Source organism: Mesoplodon mirus (assembly GCF_964341445.2).
Source record: "Mesoplodon mirus genome assembly, chromosome: 18".
Taxonomy (NCBI): Eukaryota; Metazoa; Chordata; class Mammalia; order Artiodactyla; family Ziphiidae; genus Mesoplodon; species Mesoplodon mirus.
Genome location: NC_138994.1, coordinates 49,686,281 through 49,709,048, shown reverse-complemented (window position 1 = coordinate 49,709,048; position 22,768 = coordinate 49,686,281). Strand labels below are relative to the sequence as shown.

General features: G+C 52.2%; 1 protein-coding gene across 4 annotated transcripts in view; it reads right to left on the bottom strand.

Annotated features, from left to right (window-relative positions):
* ITGAE (integrin subunit alpha E) overlaps window positions 1-22,768 on the bottom strand; it is a 70,617-nt gene that overhangs the window by 42,085 nt on the left and 5,764 nt on the right. For all 4 annotated transcript variants that reach the window (XM_082605352.1, XM_082605354.1, XM_082605353.1 and 1 more), the window contains exons 2-19: window positions 20,966-21,057; window positions 19,645-19,712; window positions 19,176-19,293; window positions 18,809-18,955; window positions 18,280-18,395; window positions 17,530-17,681; window positions 16,151-16,304; window positions 15,411-15,561; window positions 14,838-14,905; window positions 13,201-13,336; window positions 12,512-12,654; window positions 12,010-12,150; window positions 11,107-11,343; window positions 9,950-10,080; window positions 8,235-8,365; window positions 6,863-7,026; window positions 5,324-5,452; window positions 2,242-2,315 (exon numbers count right to left, since the gene is read on the bottom strand). In XM_082605352.1, coding sequence (XP_082461478.1) covers window positions 2,242-2,315; window positions 5,324-5,452; window positions 6,863-7,026; window positions 8,235-8,365; window positions 9,950-10,080; window positions 11,107-11,343; window positions 12,010-12,150; window positions 12,512-12,654; window positions 13,201-13,336; window positions 14,838-14,905; window positions 15,411-15,561; window positions 16,151-16,304; window positions 17,530-17,681; window positions 18,280-18,395; window positions 18,809-18,955; window positions 19,176-19,293; window positions 19,645-19,712; window positions 20,966-21,057 — 2,352 coding nt within the window. The remainder of the gene's footprint in view (window positions 1-2,241; window positions 2,316-5,323; window positions 5,453-6,862; window positions 7,027-8,234; window positions 8,366-9,949; window positions 10,081-11,106; window positions 11,344-12,009; window positions 12,151-12,511; window positions 12,655-13,200; window positions 13,337-14,837; window positions 14,906-15,410; window positions 15,562-16,150; window positions 16,305-17,529; window positions 17,682-18,279; window positions 18,396-18,808; window positions 18,956-19,175; window positions 19,294-19,644; window positions 19,713-20,965; window positions 21,058-22,768) is intronic.

Here is a 22,768-nt window from a genome sequence, read left to right as displayed (position 1 = left end):
AGCCCAGGAGAGAGATCTGAGAGTCACTGGAATATTTACCAGAGGTTCTCAACCTGAGGGCTGGGGCAGTTTCAGAGGGCCCCAAATGCAAACACCAATGTATGCAAGTGTGATCTTCTAGGGAGAAAGCTCTGAGGTCTCCCTTAGATTCTTTAGGAGAACCATGTCCACAAAAAAGGTCAAAGCCATTGAGACATTTGCATGCTAAGGATTAGGTTCAATACTTCTGAAAAGAGAAGAGACTGCTGGCTGTGAACACTAGGGGGTGATGTAGGGCCAGCTGTTTCACTGTCTACTTCACAAGGACGTGGTGGGAGGGCTTTCTTGGCTGTAATTAATTCCCTGTTAGAAACAACTGCGGGTCCTTGTTAGGCTGGCTTCCAAAGCACTCAAAAGCGTTGAACTGGATCCTCAGTGACTGAGGGAGGCGGCGCTAAGCCATCCACATCTGAAACACAAGTCCTGCAAATGTCCATGGAAGGCTTCCCGGGACTCAGAGAACAGTGCTCTCCCCCAGAGATGCCAACTCGGGCCAACTGGCCATCAGTGCCATGCTACACACACGGCACTAGGAGTCAGGGAAGGCATTTGAAGACCAGCGCGTGTCCAAAACCAAACTCATGACCTCCTCCTCCCCACCCTGCCTTCCAGCACAATTCTTCCAAAAGCTTCCCTAGTCCAGTTCTTGACGTCACCATCATTCTAGAATGCAGTGTGGTCCGATAGAACTTTGGCAGTAATGAAAGTGACCTATTCTGTGCTGTTCAATATCACTAGCCATATGCGGATACTGAGCACATGAAATGGGCCTAGTGCAACTAAGGAACTAAAATTTAATTTTTTTTTTTTTTTTTGGTGGTATGTGGGCCTCTCACTGTTGTGGCCTCTCCCGTTGCGGAGCACAGGCTCCGGACGCGCAGGCTCAGTGGCCATGGCTCACGGGCCCAGCCGCTCCGCAGCATGTGGGATCTTCCCGGACTGGGGCACGAACCCGTGTCCCCTGCATCGGCAGGCGGACTCTCAACCACTGCGCCAGCAGGGAAGCCCTAAAATTTAATTTTAATTAATTTCAATTTAAATAACCAAGTGTGATCAGAGCCTATTATATTGGACAGCACAGTTCTAGATGCTCAGGCTGAAGCGTTGAAAGACTTCTTAGACCCGTCTCTTTCTCTCACTCCCCACATCCAATCTGTCATCCAATCCTCTGGGCTCTAACATCAAAATATAACGACCTTCATTGCTACCACCCTGGCTTAAGTCACATCACTTCTCACCCGAGTCACTACAGTAGTTCTCTACTATTGCCCCACCTCCACTTTTGCTCCTACAGTTTACTCTCAACACAGCAGCAAGAATGATCCTGTTAAAGTGCATGGTCATGTCATTCCTCTGACTTCTCAGCTTGCGGTAAAAGTCCTCATGGAGATGCAGCCACGTATGACCTTTCCTCCCCTCACATGACCTCTCCCTCCCTCATCTACTGCAACCATGCTGGTGTCCTAGCTCTTCCTCCCATCTCCAGGGCATTTGCAGGTGCTCTTCCTTCAGACACCCGCAGAGTTCATTCCTCCACCTCCTCTTGCGTGCACCCAAATGTCACCTTCTCCGTGAACATTCTCCTGACCACTCTATTTAAAACTGCCACACCACCTCCCCCCGGCATTCCGTCCCACCTTCCCTGCCTTCTTTCTCTTCATAGTATTGATACATCTCATCAACACAAAGTTGACTTATTATCTTCTCCCCCTAAAGGCACCAGGAGGGCCGGGATTTTTGTGTGCTGTTTGCTGATGTATTTCTAGCACCTAGAGTGGTGGGCACAGAGGAGATGCTCCATAAATATGCAATGAATTAAGTAATTTGGCTAAGAGGTGAGCCAGGGAAGAGGTTACCTCTAACTGAGGTGGTCCTAGGAGTGAGACACACAGAGTTAACGAAAATAGCGTTGTCCAGGATGTCCAGAGACCTGGGTGTAAGTCCACCCAATGATCATGTGACCCCACACAGGCCCTCAACTACTGAGTCTGTTGCCTAATCTATAAAATAGGAATACAAATTTCTGTCTTGCCTCCCTCATTGGGTGGGTGGGGAAGCAAGAGATAGTAAGTGCAGAAGCCCTTTGTGGGCCATGAGGGGAAGCGGGAGGAAGTGAGCGATCCGTCCTGGTGAGGGGTTTGCCCAGGTAAGCCTTCAGGAGGAAGTTAACTGCAGAAACCGTGACGACTGGATTCCACTCACTGTGAGAGGGTGGTGGCCAACTGTAGCTCAGCAACACAAAACAGCTTATTCTTGCAGGCCTTCTCGTAGGGCAGCTGTAACCAGACAGAGAGGGGCAGGATCAGCCCAGGGACCCCGCCATCCCCGCCTTGCTTCATGATCTTCTCCTTAGGACATTCCTGTCCCTCCTGCTGACCCTGAGAAGTGCAGGTGAAGGCTGGCAGGCTAGGGTTGTGTCCACATGGCCGTGAGAACTGTGACTGTGACATTCCTGGGCTTGTCAGGGACGGGGATGTGCTTGGTCCTGCAACACAGTTACCATGCGTCAGGCCACTGGCCAAGGTCAAAAATGGGGCGACCTTTGTGAAACGGTGGGAGTGCCTGTCACTTTCATATTATGCTAATTAAGCAGCAACACTCACAACTCACTATTTTGAACATTTGGGGGAGGAAAACCCAGGTGAAGAAAGGCTTCCTTAGTCCTCTTTTAAGTAGAGCAGGAACAGCAGGGGACAAAAGGGGGCACCTAACCAAATATTGTCAAGGTCCAGTCCCGTGAGGTCCTCTACCCCCACGGCTAGTCTTCTCTGTAGGTTAAATATTCCCCCTTGCAATCTTGCCTACACCAAACAAATTCAGAAAGTTGCACTGGGTCCAAAAGGCCCAGTCAAGGTTGAAAAGCTCCAGCTCAGGCTGAAAAATCAAGTTTTCTAAAGGAGCTGGTCTATTTTTTTATTCTGAAGGAACCACAGCCAGCTCTCTAACTGGGGAATCTCTGCATTTATCTTCCCAGCAGCCAGTGACCATCGCAGCAGCTTTATTAAACAGCAGCAAGGACTGTTTCCATGACCTGGAGTTAGAGTGGGAGCCCAGAGCTAGAAAGAAAACCATCTGCTTCCCAGAGAAGGGAGATGCAATTTGCAGAAGTCAGAGCTTGGAGCTCTATCTGACTGGGTCAACAACTGGGGGCAGGTTTTTTTAGTTTTGTTTTTAATACAGCCAAGCAACCTGATCTCTTTCAGCAGGATTACAACACCCTAAGCTCCCAGCTAGAACTCATTCTCTGGAAACATCTATGTGCCTAACCTAACACCAAATCATTTCTCCTCATCCATTTTATCAGTGAGATAATTGTTTTAAAACCTCTTTGCCAAACCATCAAACTAATAATTGATTAAGGTAAGAATCCTGAATGGATGTTAAACAGGATATATGCATAATCTCAAAGCATCTCCCCATAAGATACTTATTAATTACAAAGGGAAATAGCACCAGGAATGGGACAAATTAACATGATGTGCCTCGGATACGATGCACTTAGAGGGATGAGACTTCATTTCTGGGATATTCCTGCCCAAAATGCATAACCTGAATTTAACCATGAGGAAACATCAGACAAAGTCAGGTTGAGGAACATTCTACAGTATAACTGGCCTGTACCCTTCAAGAATGTTAAGGTCATTAAAGACAAAGAAAGATTAAGAAATTATTCGAGATTAAAGGAGACTAAACAAAAGTAATGAATTATCCTGATCCAGAAAAAAATTTTTTTCTTTTGCTAAAAAGGACATTAATAGGACAACTGGTGGTATTTGAATAAAGTTTGTAGATTATAGTATTTCATTATTGTAAATTTCCTGATTTTGATCATTGTACTGTGGTTATGTAAGAGAGTGTCCTTGTTTTTTAGGAAATACATATTGAAGTATTGGAAGTAAAGACGCATCATATCTGTAACTAACTCTCAAATGGTTCAGAAATATAAATTTCTGAGACTACATATGTATATATGTAAGATATATATGAGATTTTATATATATATATATATAGAGAGAGAGAGAGAATAAAGCAAATGTGATAAAAGGTTAAAATGTTAACATTTGGGGAATCTGGATAAAGGATGGGAATTCTTTGGACAATTCTAACTTTTTAGTAAGCAAAATATTTCAAACTAAAGTTTTCTTAAAACAGAATATATATAATTAGTGATAATCTGCTTATTGACAAAACTTTATTAGTTCTCCCAGTCTTTTCTGAACCATCTGTCAATGCCAAATTTAAAAAATTTAGAAAATTAATATACTATTATAAATTTAAAATAAATTTGCCTAAAAAATTAAAATGAGCATCTTTGCTCATCAGGAACCTGATTCTCCCTCCTCCTGGGCAGACAAGCAATAGGAACAGTCACCCTGATTACGTTATTCTCTTATTTCTATTTACCATTCATGATTGATGCATTGGGTGTTAACCAAAACTGGAGCTAAAGGCTTATATAACTGAATTAATATAGAGCATTCTTGTACAAATATTGGACAGTTGTGAGTGTCCTATGATTACCTAGAAATATACTTCTGCTACCTGAAGCTTTTCTGTGCCAGCATGAACTACTTTTGGCTTATTTTTATTTTTGGAAGTTCAATGCATTCCAGCTAACTGTAATTATTACTTTTCAATGCTCATGTTATCACTTCTTTGATCCTGCTGATTTTTCTGTACCCCCTAAGACTGTCTAAATGAATACTGACAGAATACCCCAGGGGGCCAGGGCCTGAGTGGGAACAAAATCTCCTTAGATATCATAGAATCAAGAAATTTTACTGTTTTTTTCCCCTCTCTGATTTCCTGTAGTTATGAGAAAAGTTTTTTGGACACTATCCATCTGCTAGGGTATAGGTCTGGTGGGCCATTCAGCCTGAAGGCCTGGGCAGGACCTGGGCAGGCAGGTATGCCAAAGGGCATCCTCTCTGCAGCGCGGGGGAGGTGGGCTCCAGTCCAGTCCCCACACAGGACCCTCACTACACCGTTATCAGAGACTCTTGCCAAGGTGGGTAATGTATTCATACATTTCATTAAATATGTAGCAGGCACTTTTTGTGAACATAAAAGAACGAACCTTGGGAGTGGTTTGGAGACGTGTATTACCCACCAGTGAGGTCCTGGGCAAATTAACACCATCTCAGGAACTCTATAACCCCATGTGTACAGTGAGGGGCCTAAATGCTGTCTGAAGACCCTCCCAACTTTAACGTTCTTTGAAGATAGGGGAGCAGGTACTTTTAGGGGGATGGCTCCCAGGCGAGTCCGGTCCTAGCTGAGTCACCTGGAAGATGGCAGAGGGCTCAGCATAGAAGTCCAGGATAGGCTGGGGATGGTCCCTCCGGCCCTCAGGGGTCTGCAGTTGGTAGCTGACCTTGACACTGATGTTGGAGAAGCAGTCCTCTTGACAGAGCTGCAGAGTCACCAAGGAATGCAGGGTTGGAGTTGGATGTGGGGGAGAAGATGACAAGGAGAATACCTTTAACTTTGATGTAGTCACAATAAGAAATAAACAATGAAAGTGGTAAGCCAGGATTCCTAAGCCTCTTCCAAATAAGCCAGGCTGCCAAGAGCACTGGGAAAATCTCCCTTGATTTGCCATGGCCTCGGGCATCGTAACTCCTTAGGGTTCCTGCCCCAATCACAACGGGATTCTGGCCATTAGGAGTTAAAAACTGGCCTGGGCTTTATTCAGAGTACAAAGGGGAGCCACGAAAGGGAAGAGTCACGGTCACATCTGTGTTTACCAAGATCTTTCTCCAAGCAACACAGTGGATATACTAGAGAAATAAAAACTGAAGACCAGGAGATGGCCTGGGATGCTGTTTGCCATTCTCTTTGTTTATTGAGACTTTTTGCCAGGTGGGAGCTTTGAACACCTGAGAGTAGGTGAGCACGATTCCCAGGTAGAAAAGGTAGTTATGCTTTTATTTAAGGAAGCCATAGATTTGCTAGAAACTCGTTCTCAATCCATTTAACAATCAACAGACATGGGAACAGATGTGTAATCAGAAGCATAATTTACGAGTTTATTGGAATAAATGATCCTTTTAGGTCCACAACTCTGGGTCCTGTCAGGCTCTGGGTCCTGACAAATACATTTTTCATGTCTCTAGGCACACTTGTCAGGAGTAAACTTTTGTAAATCACAGCTTTTGTCTTTCTATTTCTCCTTTTTCTCGTGCAGGTTTTCTGATGTTGACTCACGCAAGGGCCCCCTGCCCCACTTTTATTATCAGGTGCGGGAGGGAGCCCTGTTATTCCCAATTTATTACCAAGAAAAATGTCAGCAATTAGAGAATTTCTCTTTTTGTCCAGTTTCTAGGAAGCTCAGAGATCTACTTAGTGTTCGATTTTGGTAGGTTTCTTTTTTTTCTGGCCACTCTGCACAGCATGTGGGATCTTAGTTCCCGACCAGGGATCGAACCCACGCCCCCTGCAGTGGAAGTGAGGAGTCTTAACCACTGGACCGCCAGGGAAGTCCCTTGGTAGGTTTCTTTAATTTGGATTTCTGGTACCATAACTCCCACCTCCCACCTCCCACGCCATCACGTGGTTCTTTTTTTTTTTTGGCCGCACCGCGCCGCTTGTGGGATCTTAGTTCCCTGACCGGGGATTGAATCCGGGCCCTCAGCAGTGAAAGCACAGAATACTAACCACTGGTCCGCCAGGGAATTCCCCCATCATCTGGTTCTTAATCTATTATGATTATTTCAGTTGCCTCATTTGTGTGTATGGATACGTGTGCTTCATTGCATGCACCTCAGTTCTTTTCTCAACAATACAGACCCCTCTACACTTTTTGGGAAACTCCTCCACTTACCTGTCCCTCTGTGGGAACCAGCAGGAAGGGCTCACAGAGGCGGGGGCCCGTGCCCCACTCCCTAAGGGAGCTCTGACACAGCCTCTCATCTGAACACTGCAGCCTTTTCCTCTGCTTCACCACATCCACGTCCAAAGTGAAGTTCAGAGAGGTCTCTTTGAGGCCTGGGAATGAAGACCAGGTCTTCCTGATGAGACTGGGGTGGGCAAGCCCCAGACAGAGGGCCCTCCCATGAGTCCCTCCTGAGTGGTGCCCCCATGTAGGCACTTCCCCAAGTTTCTTCTTCATTTCAAAGGTACTTTTCTCATGTCTTCTGGCACCCAGCTAGGGTCCCTCAGTGCGCCAGCCCCAAACCTGGAGCAGCACATCCCAGGAGCTGAGTCAGTCTTCCCTAGGGGAAGAAGCGCTTAGGGAGGAGGCTGGTATTGAGGGGGGAAATGAGGAGGAGCAAAAAGTCAAGGAATGGAGAGAGAAACCACAGAGTAAAACCTGAGGATAGCAGAGCTGGAAGCACTTTGTAGACTACCTGGGCCAGCTCCCTTACTGTGGAGAAAAGAAACCAGGGCCCAGAGAGTGAAAGACACCCTCCCAGTGTCACACAGCCACCCAGCAGCTGCCATTCGGGCTCTGTGGCCTGAACCTTTCAGCCTATACAGCTGGAACCAATAGGCCTGCCCTTTTCTAATTAACAGATTTGATCATGGACTCTTGCAGTAAAGCCAGCCCACCTGGAAGAGCACATTCCGACCTGCAGGAAGACATCTCCAGGATTGTTACTGAGAGATTAAGCCCTGGGGACGGTTGCTGGGGGATTGTTCTGGCAGGGATCTCTTGGGTTGGCAGTGAGTACCTGGGCTGTGAAAGCCATGCCTTCTGGAAGTTCTCCCAACCAGTGCCAACTAAGGGGATGGGAAGGGAGGCCAGGCCTCCGGCAGGTTATCCAATCCCCCTGGGCCAGGGAGACACGGTGAGCAGGGAAGGGAAGAAGATGTAAATCAGGGAGAAAGAGGACAGGCACTTCTCGGGAGCCCTACACACACACGCACAGGCGTGGGCACAGTAGGTGGAGATGGAGAAGTGCTGGCCTTTTTCTGAGTCTTCTTTCAGAAACTCAACCCTTCAACCCAAGGAAGGGATCCAGTGCCCCTTTTCCCAACAGGGTCAGAGAGACCCCTTCAGAGTGTGGACTTGACAGTAGATCACCCTTTTCCGGGGTGGTTCCCATTAAACTGAACCTAAGGTCAAAGGAGCTAAAGTCTAATAGAGGGATTTCATAACACCCCGCCCCCACCCAGCCCTCTTTTCCTGCCCCCCACTGAAGCCAGCAGGGACTGACCACAGCACTGGATGGGTCAGCTAGGCTGCCTGTTACCTGACTCAGCAGCTGGGGACACAGAGCTGATTTCAAAACACAAATTCACATTCACGTTGCTGTAGAAGCCAATGGGCAGTGCCTTGGGGGTGAAGGTCATGGACAGCTTCAGACGAACCACAGGTCTTGAGCTAAACAAGACAGCAAAGAGGACCATGAGAAGGGACCATAGGACTTCTGGATCAGTGCCTGAGCTCTTTCCTTCATTCAGTGAATATATATTGAACACCTCTCTTATGCCAAGTGCTGTTCTGAGTCTTCAGGATACTATAGGGAAAGAGATAAGCCCTGCTCTAGTGGGAAAACAGACAACAAGCAAATAAACAAGAAGAAACAGGAAAATCCTATGTACAGGAAATGCTATGATACAAATAAAATAGGATTGGGACTTCCCTGTCAGTCCAGTGGTTAAGACTCCGTGCTTCCATTGCAGGGGGCCCGGGTTTGACCCCTGGTCAGGGAACTGAGATCCTGCATGCCGCTCAATGTGGCCAAAAAATAACTAACTAACTAAATAAAATAGGATAAGGTAATAGAGACTGGGGGCTACTTAGCTGGTGGTCAGCGATGGCCTCACAAATGAGGAGACATCTAAGTTGAGCTCTGTTACCGAGAAAGAGCCCATTCTGTGAAGATCTAGGGGAACTGCGTTACAGGCAGAAAGCACAGCTGATACAAAGGGCCTGTGGTAGGAATGAGTTTGCTTTGTTTGAGGAACACAAAAGTCAGCATAACTGGGGCACAATTAGTGAGACAGAGAGTAGTAACTAGTGGCAGGGATGGAGGGGTCTGCAGGGCCAGGCCATGGTAAGGAATTTCGATTTTACTCTAAGTGGGAACCACTGAGGGGTTTTGAGCAGCAGAATGAAAGGGTCTCTCTGGCTGCTGTGTGGAGAACGGAGCACAGGGAGTGGCAGCAGGGAAGGACGCCATGGCAGTGGTCCAGGAGAGAGGTGACAAGGTCATGAACTACTAGGAAGTACTTTGGAGGCAGAGGCAACAAGAACTTGTTGATGGGATGGCAGGGAAAGGAAAAAGAGGAATCAAGGCTGACTCCTGGGTTTTTATCCTGAACAAATGGCACCCTTTGCTGAGATGGGAAGCCTGGGGAGGGGCAGGTGGGGAGAATGAAGGGTGGGTGGGTGAGTCCTTTTTTTTTTTTTTTGGCCGCCCCATGGGGTTTGCGTGATCCTAGTTCCCTGACCAGGGACTGAACCCACGTCCTCTGCAGTGAAAGCACCGAGTCCTAACCACTGGACCGCCAGGGAAGTCCCCCTTTTTTGTTTTGAATAAACAGCCGAGTCTGGAGCTTCGCGGAGAGCACAGGGCAGATTGGTGCCCCGCCAGATTATTTATAGCCATGGGACTAGATCACTCACTTAGGGATGGAGCACAGAAGCTCTGAAATTAATAATAGTAATAACAGCACCCATCACTGAGCACCGTGCTAAATACTTTGCATTGATCCTCTCAGTCCTCGTAACTCTGTGAGGTAGGTGCATTGTTATTCCCATTTATAGATAAGAAAATCGGGACTTAGAAATTCTGCCCAAGGGCACACCGTTAAGTGCAAGCGGAGGTTCAAAGCCAGCTGGGCAGAGCCGGTGCCCTTAACCACTGCACTTACTCCCTCCCATCAGTGCCTGGTGCCTTCAGGAGGTCACTTAGGGCAGGGCAACTGGGTGAAGCTGCCAGAAGGCAGAGCAGACCCCTACCAGAGCACAGCCGCCTGGCCCAGAGCGCCCACAGTGATGTCGGCAAGGCCGTCGCCACTGAAATCTAAGCCACCTGCCACCGATGTGCCGAAGTACTGGAGTCCTGGGGCCACCACTGAGGCTCTGATCCTCTGTGGATGGAGAAACACAAGGTGTCAGGGAGGTAAAGGGGTTTCCTTTTGGTTTAATTCAATCAGCAGATTAGCCTTTGTCCCCACCCCAGGGAGCCCTCAGCTGAGGAACTGGAAAGAAAACATCAAGGTTCTGCCAGGGAGGCTTGAAGGGGGGTGGGGCTTGGCAGGGAGGGTAAGGAGAGCAGGGGGTGGGGAAGAGTAGGGTCGTCCCAGGAAACAGTCAGGGGTCAGTGCAGTGGGCACAGGGAGTACTGGGCACAAGCAGTCCTCCTGTGGGGCTGAGGCGAGCGTGGCTCTGAACTACATTACAGAAACACCACTGAAGCACAGGGTGGAAGATGGGGAAGAGGAAGGAGCCAGGGCAGGAGTGGCGGGGATGGAGAGGAGGGGCTGGATTTGGGAGACGGTAGGATCTTTAGGAGGCAGAGGCTGACAGGCCGAGCTGAGGTCTGGGATTAGCCTGGGTTTCTGCTGTGAGCAGTGGAGGGGTAGGGCCCAGAGGAGCAGCAGGTCTAGAGGAAGAGGATGCTTTCAGTTGGGCATCCTGAGAGTGAGATGCTGGAGGCCATCCAGGTGAGGGGCTCAGGAGCAGCTGGACACACAGGACTGAAGCTTGGAGAGAAACTGCAGCTGGATGTGAGTGAAAGTGCCCATAAAAGATGTAGCGTGGAAGTTGGCAACGGATTCCTGGGGGGTGAGAGCTAGGCTTGGGGTGGGGGGAGGGGTTGGGTGGGAGACAGGAGCCAGAGAAGCGACAGAGAGAGGAAAGAGGATCTGAGGCAGGTCCATGGTCAGGAATGCCGAAGAAGGAGGGAGTCACAGGTCAGGAAAGTACATGGATGTTGCCACAACCTCTAGCCCCACTGGAAGGGTCTGAGGTGAGAACCTCCAAGTGGCTTCTGTCCTTCAACCCCCTGGCACCTGCCTGGCACTTAGGACTGGAGCTGGCTTGGGACTCAGGCCATCATATCTGGGGAAAGTCAGAGTCCCAGAGTAGAGGAAAGAGAGATCTCTGCGGATCACCTGTGGCTGGTTGGTAGAGAGGTCAACCAGCTGGTTGGTAGAGTGTCCATTGTAGATGTACACGCTGCCGAAGCCTACACCATCATCTGCCCCAAAGTCTTCCAGGGGGGCCCCGATGGCCACATCTATGAGCTCATCCTGACTGATGTCCCCCACTGTCGCCATGGCAAAGCCAAATCGCGCATAAGTTAACCCAGGGCGCCCACTCAGCGTGCGTACCAAGGAGAAGGAACCATCCTGTAAGGCAGAGAGGCAGCTCAGCCCTCAAGACAGGGATGCGGGGTGCCCACCCCACTGCCACCCCAGGAAGCGTGCTCAAGGACTTGTTGATTCTGATTCTCCAGCAGGGAGGGAGTCTGTGGCTCAGAAGAGGCAAGAGACCTTCCCGAGTCTGCACAGTGAGTGGGTGGTGAAGCTGGGGTCCTCCTGCCTTGCAGTTCAGGACCAAGAGCTGCACTCGTCTGCTCCCATGACTGGGGTACTGGGGTGGCAATCAGGAGGCCTGGCTTCTCGCCTTGGCTCCACCACACACTTGCTCTGTAAACTGGAGCAAGTCTCAACATCACTGAGCCTCAACTTTCTCATCTGTAAAATGGGAGTAACAACTACCTCCCATAGTTACTGTGAGAAACAAGGGAGATCACAGACAGGATGTGCTTTGTCAACCGTGCAGCTATTTGCGACGTCATCATCATCAACATGAGATGATGGGTGGGGAAAGTAAGAAAGTGGGGGAGGGGATGGAGGGGAGCAGTCACCCCACCAGGCTGCCATCCACCCTGAGCTGCCCATCACCGCCCTCTGGTGCAAGGCAGGGCTGGGGCGTTCCCAGCCTCTGTCACCTCAGCCCCAGGCTGAACAGCCACAGCCTCAGCCAACTTGCTAAGATGATGACTCTCCCACCTGCTTGTTCACACGATACACATAGACTCTGCCCTCCTCGCCTTGAACGTGGTAAAACGGGGCGGCCACCAGCAACAAGTCTGTGGTCCCATCCATGTCGACGTCCACAGGGCACAGCTCAGAGCCAAAATAGGACCCCATCTACAGGCCAGAGGGAACGCAGCTCACAGGAGTGCCGGGGAGGCACGCCCCCACCGCCAGACCCCTCAGCAAAGCTAGACCTCTGCTCTTGCTCTTCCTGGACCACCAAATTTGGGTCAGACCAGATCACTTTGTTCAGCAGAATAACACAGGAGACTGGGTGAACAGCCTGATCCCCCACAATGCGGGAAACCAGCTGGCCCTCAGACACGCAGAGCCGGGGCAGAGGCTGAGTTCTGTCTGAGTTCTGCCCAGGCTGGGTCCCCAACCCACTGTGTGCCCTGGAGTCCACCCCTTTCCCTCTGGGACCTCCAGATCCCCATCTGTAATAACGGGGGCGGGGGTCCTTCTCCAGCAGTACCTGCTCGCCCTCCAGCACTGGTACAAAGTTGGTCTCTTTGCCCTCCTTCCGGAGCTCAAACACAGCCCCTCGCTGCTTGTGCCGTGGAGCCCCTGCCACATAGGAGAGGCCACAGGCCTTGTGCAGCACAGCCACCGAGTAACCTGGGGGGGCAGATGGGGAACTGTGATCAGGATCTCCCACCGGGCCATTCCTTTGGCCCCCCCCCACCTTCCTAGCCAGGACTTCGAAGTAGCTTGGGCAGGGAGGCAAAAATGGAGAGACTATCTTTCTAATCCTTTTAAAATCATCAGCGGTGGCTCCACTTACCCATCCGGCTGCTCACACACGTGTCCCACCACATAGATGGGATAGACACACACGATCATACATACAGCTTCACTCAAAATACACTCCACACACATTCATCACCCAAGTTCATCACAAACGCAGTGCGTGAAGACTGAGGAGGGGTGAAGGGTCACCCACCGCCATTACTAATGGAGAGGCCCAACCTCCCTAGGCAGCTGCCGGGCCCTGGCGCTTTGGTACCAAGCAGGCCTAATTCTCAGCCTCAGGCTCCCTAACTGGGGCCCTTCCCTCAGTCCATGTGATGGATCTGGGCCCTCCCCAGCTAGGAAGCACACTGCAGCCTGTGTCCCTGTACAGGCCCCACACACACCCAGGTAGCCTCCAGGCCCCGCCCTCACCCAGGTAGCTGTACTGCACAGCCTTGGCATCCACTGCCGTCTGGTTCAGGAATTGGCCCTTGCGGCTGCTCATGTTGTAGAACAGCGTGCCCCCCGACCAGTCGAAGGCCCCTACAGCACCGAGCAGCACCTGCCCCTGCAGGAGACAAGGGTTGGCGGCCATCTGAGCAGGAGGGACCCAGGGCCAGCCAGGGTGGCCTCGGGTCTACCTGCCAGCACAGCAAACCCTGCAGGGGGGATGAGGGGCATTCAATGCACCCGGCCAGAGACGCAGGAGGAAGGCAAGAGGCAAACACTGGGTTCCTGCCTTGTACCCATGATCCTGTCAGGGCAGCTGTCCCTCCAGTACCAGCAACCCCTGGGGCAGAAATCCAACCCGGGGCCCAGATGTTGAGCATTTAAAAAAGTATGACTGAGCTTTCCTGGTGGCGCAGTGGTTGAGAGTCCGCCTGCCGATGCAGGGGACACGGGTTCGTGCCCCGGTCTGGGAAGATCCCACATGCCGCGGAGCGGCTGGGCCCGTGAGCCATGGCCGCTGAGCCTGCGCGTCCGGAGCCTGTGCTCCGCAACGGGAGAGGCCACAACAGTGAGAGGCCCGTGTACCGCAAAAAAAAAAAAAAAAAAGTATGACTGAGGGACTTCCCTGGTGGCACAGTGGTTAAGAATCCGCTTGCCAATGCAGGGGACATAGGTTCGAGCCCTGGTCCAGGAAGATCCCACATCCCGCACAGCAACTAAGCCAGTGCTCCACAACTACTGAGCCTGCACTCTAGAGACTGTGAGCCACAACTAGTGAGCCCTCGTGCCACAATTACTGAAGCCTGTGTGCCTAGAGCCCGTGCTCTGCAAGAGAATCCCCCACTCGCCACAACTAGAGAAAGCCTGCGTGCAGCAACAAAGACCCAACACAGCCAAAAATAAATAAATTAAAAAAAAAAAAAAGTATGACTGAGCAAAATGGGGCTCATGCCCTCCAAGTCTGCACAGCCTGAGTCTGGCACCCAAGGCCCACCTGTGTCGAGTGACGTGCTAACTGCACTTCCACCACATGCAAGGACGGTGTCCTCACTGCCCGTATCCCTCCCCGTCTGTGGGGAACAGGGCCTCTGGTGGGGAGAAGTACCCGGCTTGGTAGGCAAGCCCACCGAGGCCTGGGTGTTACCAGTCTGTGTTAAGGAAGCTGTTTAATCCTTGAGCGGAGGACGACATGACCTCCTGTTATAAACAGGGCCATTCTCTCCTCGACCTCAAAGGTCCAAGTTAGGGCGAGCACACAGAAGTGTTTTCCTTTGTCCTAAAATGGCTCTTTCATGGGACTTCCCTGGTGGTCCAGTGGTTAAGATTTTGCCTTCCAATGCAGGGCGCGCAGGTTTGATCCCGGGCTGGGGAGCTAAGATCCCACATGCCTCGGGGCCAAAAAAAACAAAATATAAAACAGAAGCAATATTGTAACAAATTCAATAAAGACTTTAAAAATGGTTCACATCAAAAAGTCTCTATAAAAAAAAATCTTAAATTGGCTCCTTCAGAGGCCTCACCACAGGAGGGCACTGAGAGTCAGGGGACCCCGAGTCCCTGGGAGTCGCCGGGGCCCCTCCTCTGTGGAGAGCCTGCCTGGTGCTGAGTCGGCCACGTACCTCGTCCAGGATCTGGGCGCTGAACCCAACCTGTGCCAGCTGGTAGTGGAGGGCATCTCCGACCGTGCCTGGAAGCCAAGAAGCCCAGTGAGACTGCTGTGGGCCGAGGTGAAGGGAGAAACCAAGTCGGGGAAGGGTCCGGCTTGGCCTCCTCCCAGAGGGAAGGATGTTCTGATAGGATGGGACAAGCATTGGGTTGGAGTAGAGATCTGGGTCCTGCTTTAGCAGCTACTGGCAGCATAGCTGGGAAGAGGGCCCTCCCCTCCCTCTTCCTGGGCCTCAGTTTCCTCACCTGGGAGCTCCTGGGAGCAGGAATCATGCCCCAGTCACCCTTCTTCCTCCAGCACCAGAAAGAGCTTCTCATCAGAGTTTCATGGAATTTGGGGGAAGTGAGGAAGGCTAGGGATATTGTTGCCTTTTTAGAGATGGAACAGCTGAGGCTCAGAGAGGTGACAGGAGTTGCCAGAGTGCCACATGGAGGGAGGACAGGAGTAGGGCTGGAGCGCGGGCCTCGGGCCTCCTGCTGAATGCCGAGGGGGTTGCCACAGGGTGGCCAGGGACCTGGAGCCTCACCTTCCACACTAATGATGCTCTGCTGCAGTTTGCTCAGCAGCCCATCCAGCGCTGAGTAGTTGGTCACCTTGAAGGCATGGTCCTCATCGGGGTCCGAGGCGATCAGCTTCAGCTCGTTGTATGCCCTAGTTTTATTAAATGCATCTCCCACCTGCACAGAGGCCCTGGGTCAGTGGGCCAGCACCGCGAGGGCTCTCCAGGCCCAGAGAGAGAGCTGAGCCCCTCCGCCTGGCCTTCAGGGCCCCCCATCACTTCCCTCCTTCTCTCCCTGCTCCCTGTTCTCCGACACACTCTACGTGTGTTTTCCTGAACACACCGGGCTCCTCACCCCTGCCCACGCAATTCCCTCTGCCTGCAGAGCCCTTCCTGCCTCCGCTGTGCCCTAAGTCAGCTACTCCTCTTTGTCCTCCGAGACTCAGCTCAGCACCCGCTCCTCCTGGAACCTTCCCTGACATCCCTCCTGTGGGCTCCCGGGGTGTCCACTGCTCTCTCCATCACTGCTGGGCAAGTGAGCTATGACCGCCACTGGGAAATGAGCCGTCTGCGGGGAAGACCCTGAGTCGGGTGGGGGAGTGCGGGGTATATGGGACACGGGGGCTGAAAGAAGAGAAGTTGGTGAGTGTTTGTGAGCGCAGCAGGGTTTGGGCAAGCTGCTTACTGAAGCCCTTCTAGGAGCCCTGGCTTCTCCCCACCCCAGGCTGTACAGGGTCACGAGGTATCCCCCAGCTCCTGGTTCTTACCCCAATGGCAAAGCGCTCAACACCTTGCATCTTTGTGGAGTCGATGACAGTTGTGAGGTTGAGGGGGTCCCCGAATATGTCCCCATCAGTGAGCACCACCATGACCTTGGATGCCTTTTCTCTGGAGCCATGGCTTGGTGTGAAGATGTTGTCTCTAAATCGGGGAGAGTAAAGGGAGAGAACTTTGCCAAAGGGATGACTGAGCCCTGGGGAGATTTTATTCACTGACCTGTTTTAGAATTGAAGAGGATTAAGGAGCCCTCCTGGGAGAACAAAGGCTCAAAGAGGGGTGGTGATGTCCCTGGGTACACAGCTGCGTGGGTGGAGGTGAGGCTGCAACACAGGTGTTCTTACCCCTCACCTGCTCCCAATGGAAAGGTGCTGGACAACTAGAGAAAGCCAGTGCACAGCAACGAAGACCCAGTGCAGCCAAAAATAAGTAAGTAAATAAATTTACTTTTAAAAAAAGAAAAAGAAAGGTGCTGGACAGCACTGGAGTCTATTCCTTGTGTGTATGTGTGGGAATAATAATGATATTAAAAACAGTGGCTAAGGGGCTTCTCTGGTGGCGCAGTGGTTGAGAGTCCGCCTGCCGATGCAGGGCACACGATTCGTGCCCCGGTCTGGGAAGATCCCACATGCCACGGAGCGGCTAGGCCCGTGAGCCATGGCCGCTGAGCCTGTGTGTCCAGAGCCTGTGCTCCGCAACGGGAGAGGCCACAACAGTGAGAGGCCTGCATACCGCCAAAAAAAAAAAAAAAAAAAAAAAAAACAGTGGCTAAGATTTACATAGAACTTAGATGCCAGGCACTCTGGTATGCACCGTACATATTTTAAGGCAAGGACTATTATTCTTATTATTATTTATCATTATTACTGGCCACACCTTGCAGCTTGCAGGATCTTAGTTCCCCGACCAGGGACTGAACCCTGGCCTCAGCAGTGAAAGCCCCAAGTCCTAACCACTGGACTACCAGGGAATTCCCTATTATTCTCATTTTAAAAGTGAGAAAATTAAAGCATAGAGCGGATAGGCAACTCGCCCAAGGTCTCACAAGTACAAACTGTAGCTGGGATTGAACCCAGGGAGCCTGCCCACTAAGCCCCTCTGATAAGCACTGTGCTCTACTGCTGCTCGCAGGAGGAGTCTTTGGAAGAATTTTTGGAGGACTGTCTTGGGGTGTCATCTATCAGCCAAGGCTGGGTTGGAAGGCCTCACAATGTCCCCTTTCAGCCAAGGAAGAGCCTGAACCCTGACCCTCTCCTCTACACAGTCTGTCCAGCCACCTTCTCCAGGTAGGATGCCTCAGAGCCTCTGGGCAGGGCCGTGGACTGGCACTCAGTAGGTGTACAGGTAATTCTGTTGCCCTCACACTCACAGGACATGCTGCATGGCAGAGGCAGTCTTGGTGACACTCCCCACTTGAGTGATGTTCTGGACTCTGGCGAGGGAGGCTGTAACGTCTTGGCTGTCCTGAAGGTCAAGCTCTGTCTGGATGACTTCCCCATATTGCACCAGGGCAAAGCTGCACTGCAGGGGAGGGGCCGAGAGGGAAGGAGTTTGGCAGAGTTGCCCAAGGCCACCCCTGCCCCTTAGATGGTTCCGCCTGGAAGCAGTGGAAGAATCCACTCGTTCCTCCTAGTCTCTGGGCAGGAGGAGATGCTCAGGCAGAGGGAAATCTCTAAGCCAGTGGGGGTGGAGGAAGGTGTGGTAGTAATGGCTCCCAGTGAATCACAGACTTCTCCTTGAGTCCATGTCCCTGTGTAGTCCCCCTCTTCCACACTGACTCCGGGATAGGCCAGGTGACTTGCTTTGGCCAATGGGACATCAGCAAATGTGATATAATCAGAGGTTTGGAAAGTGCTTGCCATGAAAGAGTTGGGCTGGGCTGCTGGAGACACATGGTCCAGACAAGCAAGGGCATCTTAGGGTCCAGTCAAGCAACCAGATGTCTGCAGCTGCAGGAATAACTCTAGGCAAGACCAGCAAAAGAACCACCCAGCTGAGCCCAGACCGAACAGCCGACCCATAGAAGGAGAGCAGATCGCTGGTGGATGTTTTGAGGTGGTTTGTTCACAGCGGTAGATAACGCACAAGCTGTGTGAGTCCAACTCTTAGGGAAGCTCACCTCAAAGCACTTCTCATAGATGTTCTTCATCATGTTGGAGATGAAGTCTTTGGCTCTCTGGAAGTCTGGGGGATCAATGCTTCCTGAGCCATCCAGGATGATGGCGATCTCAGTGCCTAGGCCAAGACAGGGAACAGGTCAGGAGTGGGCTTGGCATCTGGGGCAGGAGTGAGGGCAACTCGTCCTGCCCTGAAGGGCACCCACCCAGTTCAAGCCCTGAGGGCTCAGTTCAGGGAGGGCATCAGTGCCGCTCCCAAGAGTGAAGCCTTTGTCTCAGAGGCAGAGAGAGAGCCAGAACCTGCTCAGGCTCTGACTTGCTGCATGAGTCACTCCTAGCACCCCCACTCTCTGGGCCTCAGTTTTCCCATCTGTAAGATGGAGAGAGACAGGGTTGGGACGGGCCAGGCCTGTAGAATCCAGCCACTGCTCTCCATCTTTTGGACCTAGGCACGCCTCACCCCTGGAGGTTGCCAGCCTAGGGAGTCAGCTCTGAGAGCTCTGGGAGCGACCCAGATTTGCCTCTTCTCACCAGCTGCCTCCTCGTCCTCGTCCTCTGTCTCCTCCTCCTCCTCCACCTTCAAATCCCGGCGCAGCCTGGCTGTGTTCTCCATGCTGCTTTTTTTGTTCCTGGAGCAGTGTCCAGCATCCACAGGGGCATCAGGGTCCAGTAATTTTCCTTTAAAAAGTACACATGGAAGAGCTCAGAGTCAGACGGCCTCCTCGTTCACCTCCAGGGAAGCCTGCTTTAGCTCTGCCCTGGTTCCTTCACATAGGGCCTAAGCTGCCTTGCCCCCTCCGGGCCTCTGTGTCCCTCTGCATCTACCACGGGCTGGCGCCTCTTCTTGCAGACCCCAGGATATCCCTTCAGAGCTGTCCAACGAGGGTCCAGTCCTTACCAAGGTCGGAGAAGTAGACCTGGGCACGGGGACGGAGGTCAGGGGCCAGCAGGATGCAGTTGCCTGTGAGCTCTGAGCTGAGGCTCTGGGGCCACCGGGTCGTCACTTGAATGCAGATCTAGAGGAAGGGGAGAAAAGGAGGGGAAAGCCCGGGTCACCCCCAGCCCAGGCTCCTTCGTCGCAGCCACACCCACACCCCCACGTCAGAACCCAGTGGCTCAACCAGGCAGGGGACGCAGGAACAGCTTGCTCACCCCTCACCAGGGGTAGGAGTCGCTGCCTGGGTCAGTGTGCTGGGTCACACGGAGTACCCAGCTCAGAGCCGCTGTCAGCCCTGGGGCTGCCAGGGATACAGTTGGGCTCAGCCCTGAGAATAACACGCCAGTCAGGACTGGAATCCACACGGTCAACCGCAGGGGTAGCACCAGCTCCCCAAGGCCCTCCATCCTCCCCCGCCACACATACTCACCAAAACACCGTGGTGGTTCCGGACAACTGTCACTCCACGGTACCTCCCCTTTGGGATGGGGACATTCTCTGAAACAGTGAGGCCCAGGTAAGGAGGGAGGAATGATGGGAGGCAACCCAGGAGCCAAGGTCAGAGGGCACAGGGCCATCTTGGTCAGAGCCCCATGAGGAAGAGCTGGCCACTCAGAGCATCCTCTAGAAGCTGGATTGGGGGGGCCTTCAAGGACAGGCCTCTCTTCCAGGCTCATTCGGTGTCTCACTCAACATATGCCCCGTGATGTCTGCTCTGTGCCCAGCCTGCGACAGATGGTGATAGGGATCCAGAAACACTGAGACCTGGTGCTGGTCCTCCAGGGGCCCCTGGGCTGGTGGGCAGGCAGGCAGAGAAGCACCAGCTGGCAGGTGTGTGCAGCACCAGGGAGGAATGGCAAGAGGCTGAGGGGCTGGCCCTAGAATCCAATGAACTCCCCCCTTCTCAAAGTCCTGTCTCCGGGGAATGTTACTGCCCCACATCCCCAGGGGCAGAAGTGTAGCTCCTTTCCCTCCCGCCCCACTGTGGGCCTCAGGAGACTTGCATTTTTGAGTCCCAGGATCACTCAGTCACCCTGCTGGACCATGTGCCCTTCTGAGGCAGAGATGGAGGTTGTTCAACACAGCACCTCCCACAGAGACCAGGACTCCACCTGACATGGCCCAGCGATCGTCAACAAAGTGGGCCTTCAGTTGGGCTGGGCGGGATGGGGAGAGTTTGGTCAACGAGCAAATTAGGTCCCTTCCTTTGTTCATTCAAACAGCATTATTGAGCACCTAATATATGGCAGACCCCATGCTAGGCGCTAGGATGGCCACAGTTAGATTGCAGGGTCAGGGTGCGGGGGGAGGCTTGGGTTCCAGTGAGGCATGGTGAGTTGCAGTAGGTTGGGTTTTGGAATCGGGTGGAGTTGGGTTTGCATCTGTGGTACTGCTCAGATGCGTGACCTTAGTCACAGTGGAAACCAAAGGACTTCTCTGAACTGTAGCTTTCTCTTCTGTAAAATGGTGTGGTTTTGAGGATTAAAAGTCCGCGAACCACTTAGCAGAGTGTCAGGTGACTCAGTAAGCACTCCATCCATTTTAGGTTTCATTTTTGTTGTTAGGATTGGGTCCGGAAAGGTGGGTTGGGGGTTAGGGTTGGGTGGGGATGGGACTGGGCACCAGGATGGAAGGCTTGCTGTGGCTGGTGGTGGAGTCTAGGGTGGAGAGACCGGAATGGTTGGGCTGGATGAGTGGGATTCCTAGAAAGGAGGTCCTGGGAGCATTCCCGGGAGCAGGGGCTGACTTACCTACTGGCTGGCAATGGAGCTCATCCTGAATGAGGGAACACTGATACAGGGGCCCTGCCGTCCTGCTGGTCCTGGGACTGGTTACCAGGAGCCTGAGTGAAAGAGTAGGCAGCAAAGTTGAGCTGGTCAGCGATTCCCTTTTCCTCCCTACGTGCCCAGACACAGTCCTTCCATTCCAGGCCCACAGACCCACAGGTTCCCTGTGGGGAAAACTATGGAGAAGACCAGACCTGGAAAGGCGGGCAGGCTCCCAGCCCAGGATGGTGGATCTGCATTACGAGGGAGGCATGGGCTCAACGTTTGCACAGCTCCAGGCAGGAAATGGCTAAATGCATCCCCTCTCTGCCTGCTGGCCCACCCTGACAGAAATGGGGTGACATTGGTGGTAAATAAAGACTCGCTGCTCTTTGATGGCGGTGGGGGGAACCAGGAAGCCACCAGCAGCACAGTTGCTTCTGTTGGGGACAGTGCTGCCTTCCTGGCGGCTGCAAGGGCACCTGCCCCACCTGGCCCCAGTGACAGCACTTCCTGAGAAGAGCACACTTGTGCCCCTCTCCTAGGGGCAGGTCAGAACTGGAGGTTCTGGGCCCCTCTGCCTGGTTAAGGCAGCCTCAGGAGACGTGATTCCCAATGGCAAACTCTGCCCCCTGCCCAGGGAGACAGCAGAGAGCCAGCATCAGTCTAAACATTCTCAGTGTGCATGCTGCCCAGGGAGGATCAGGGCTGCCCCAAGACAGGGAGAGAGCTCCCCATCCTAGGAGCTGTGAGTAGGGGGTGTTGGGGAAGGGGCCCGAGGCTGAGCTTGGTAACAGTGAACCAAGTCCAAGGTTTTATGCTGAGGGCAGTAGGAAGCCACAGAGGACTTTATAAAGGGGAAGCTTTATAAAGGAGAAGCTTTATAAAGGAGAAGCTTTATAAAGGGGATTAGACAGGTCATGATGAGTTACAGTGGTTTGGGGGCCAGGAACAAGGTCATGTTTCCACTTCCTCACCTCCCGTTACTTGACATTTAAAAAAATTATGAAATATATCATTCACTTATCTCCATGGGTGACAGGATAATAATAAAATCTACACCTGTGTGTGTGCCCTACCCAGCTTACCCCACCCCAAGCTGACTTCCACCCCTGACAGGGCTCCTGTCAAGGTCAGCAGTGGTCCACACATGGCCAAATCCAAGGGACACCTTTCTGCCCTCATCTTCCTCAACCTCTCGACAGCCCAGGGCATAAGTAACCATCTCTCCCTTGAATCACTTTCTTTTTGATTCCCCTGACCTCTCTCACCACTCCTTCTCAAACTCCTTTGCTTGCTCATTCACTGTCTGACTTCTAAATGTCACTGGTGTCCCGGGGCTGGGTCCCTGTTTTCCTCGCCCACACACTCTCCCTGGTGATTGATCCCCTCCAATCCCTGGCTTCAATACACCTATCAATGCTGACATTCCCACCTTTATATCTGCAATGCTAGCATCCCTCCACGAGAAGCCAGACCAGCACAGCTCTAGAAAGCAGAATAATGACCTGCCCTGCCCAGAGAAGTCCATGTCCGAATCCTCAGAGCCCATGAATACGCTACTTTTTATGGCAAAAGGGACTTCATAGATTAAGTTAAAGATCTTGTGTTGGGGAATTTATCCTGGATTATCTGGGTAGGCCCAATGTAATCACAAGGGTCCTTATCAGACCCTTTAAAAATGGAGGAAGGGGCCACAAGCAAAGGAATGCAGGCAGCGCCTAGAACCTAAAGGAAGTGAGGAAACAGATCCTCCCCTTGAGGCTCTAGAAGGAACACAGCCCTGCT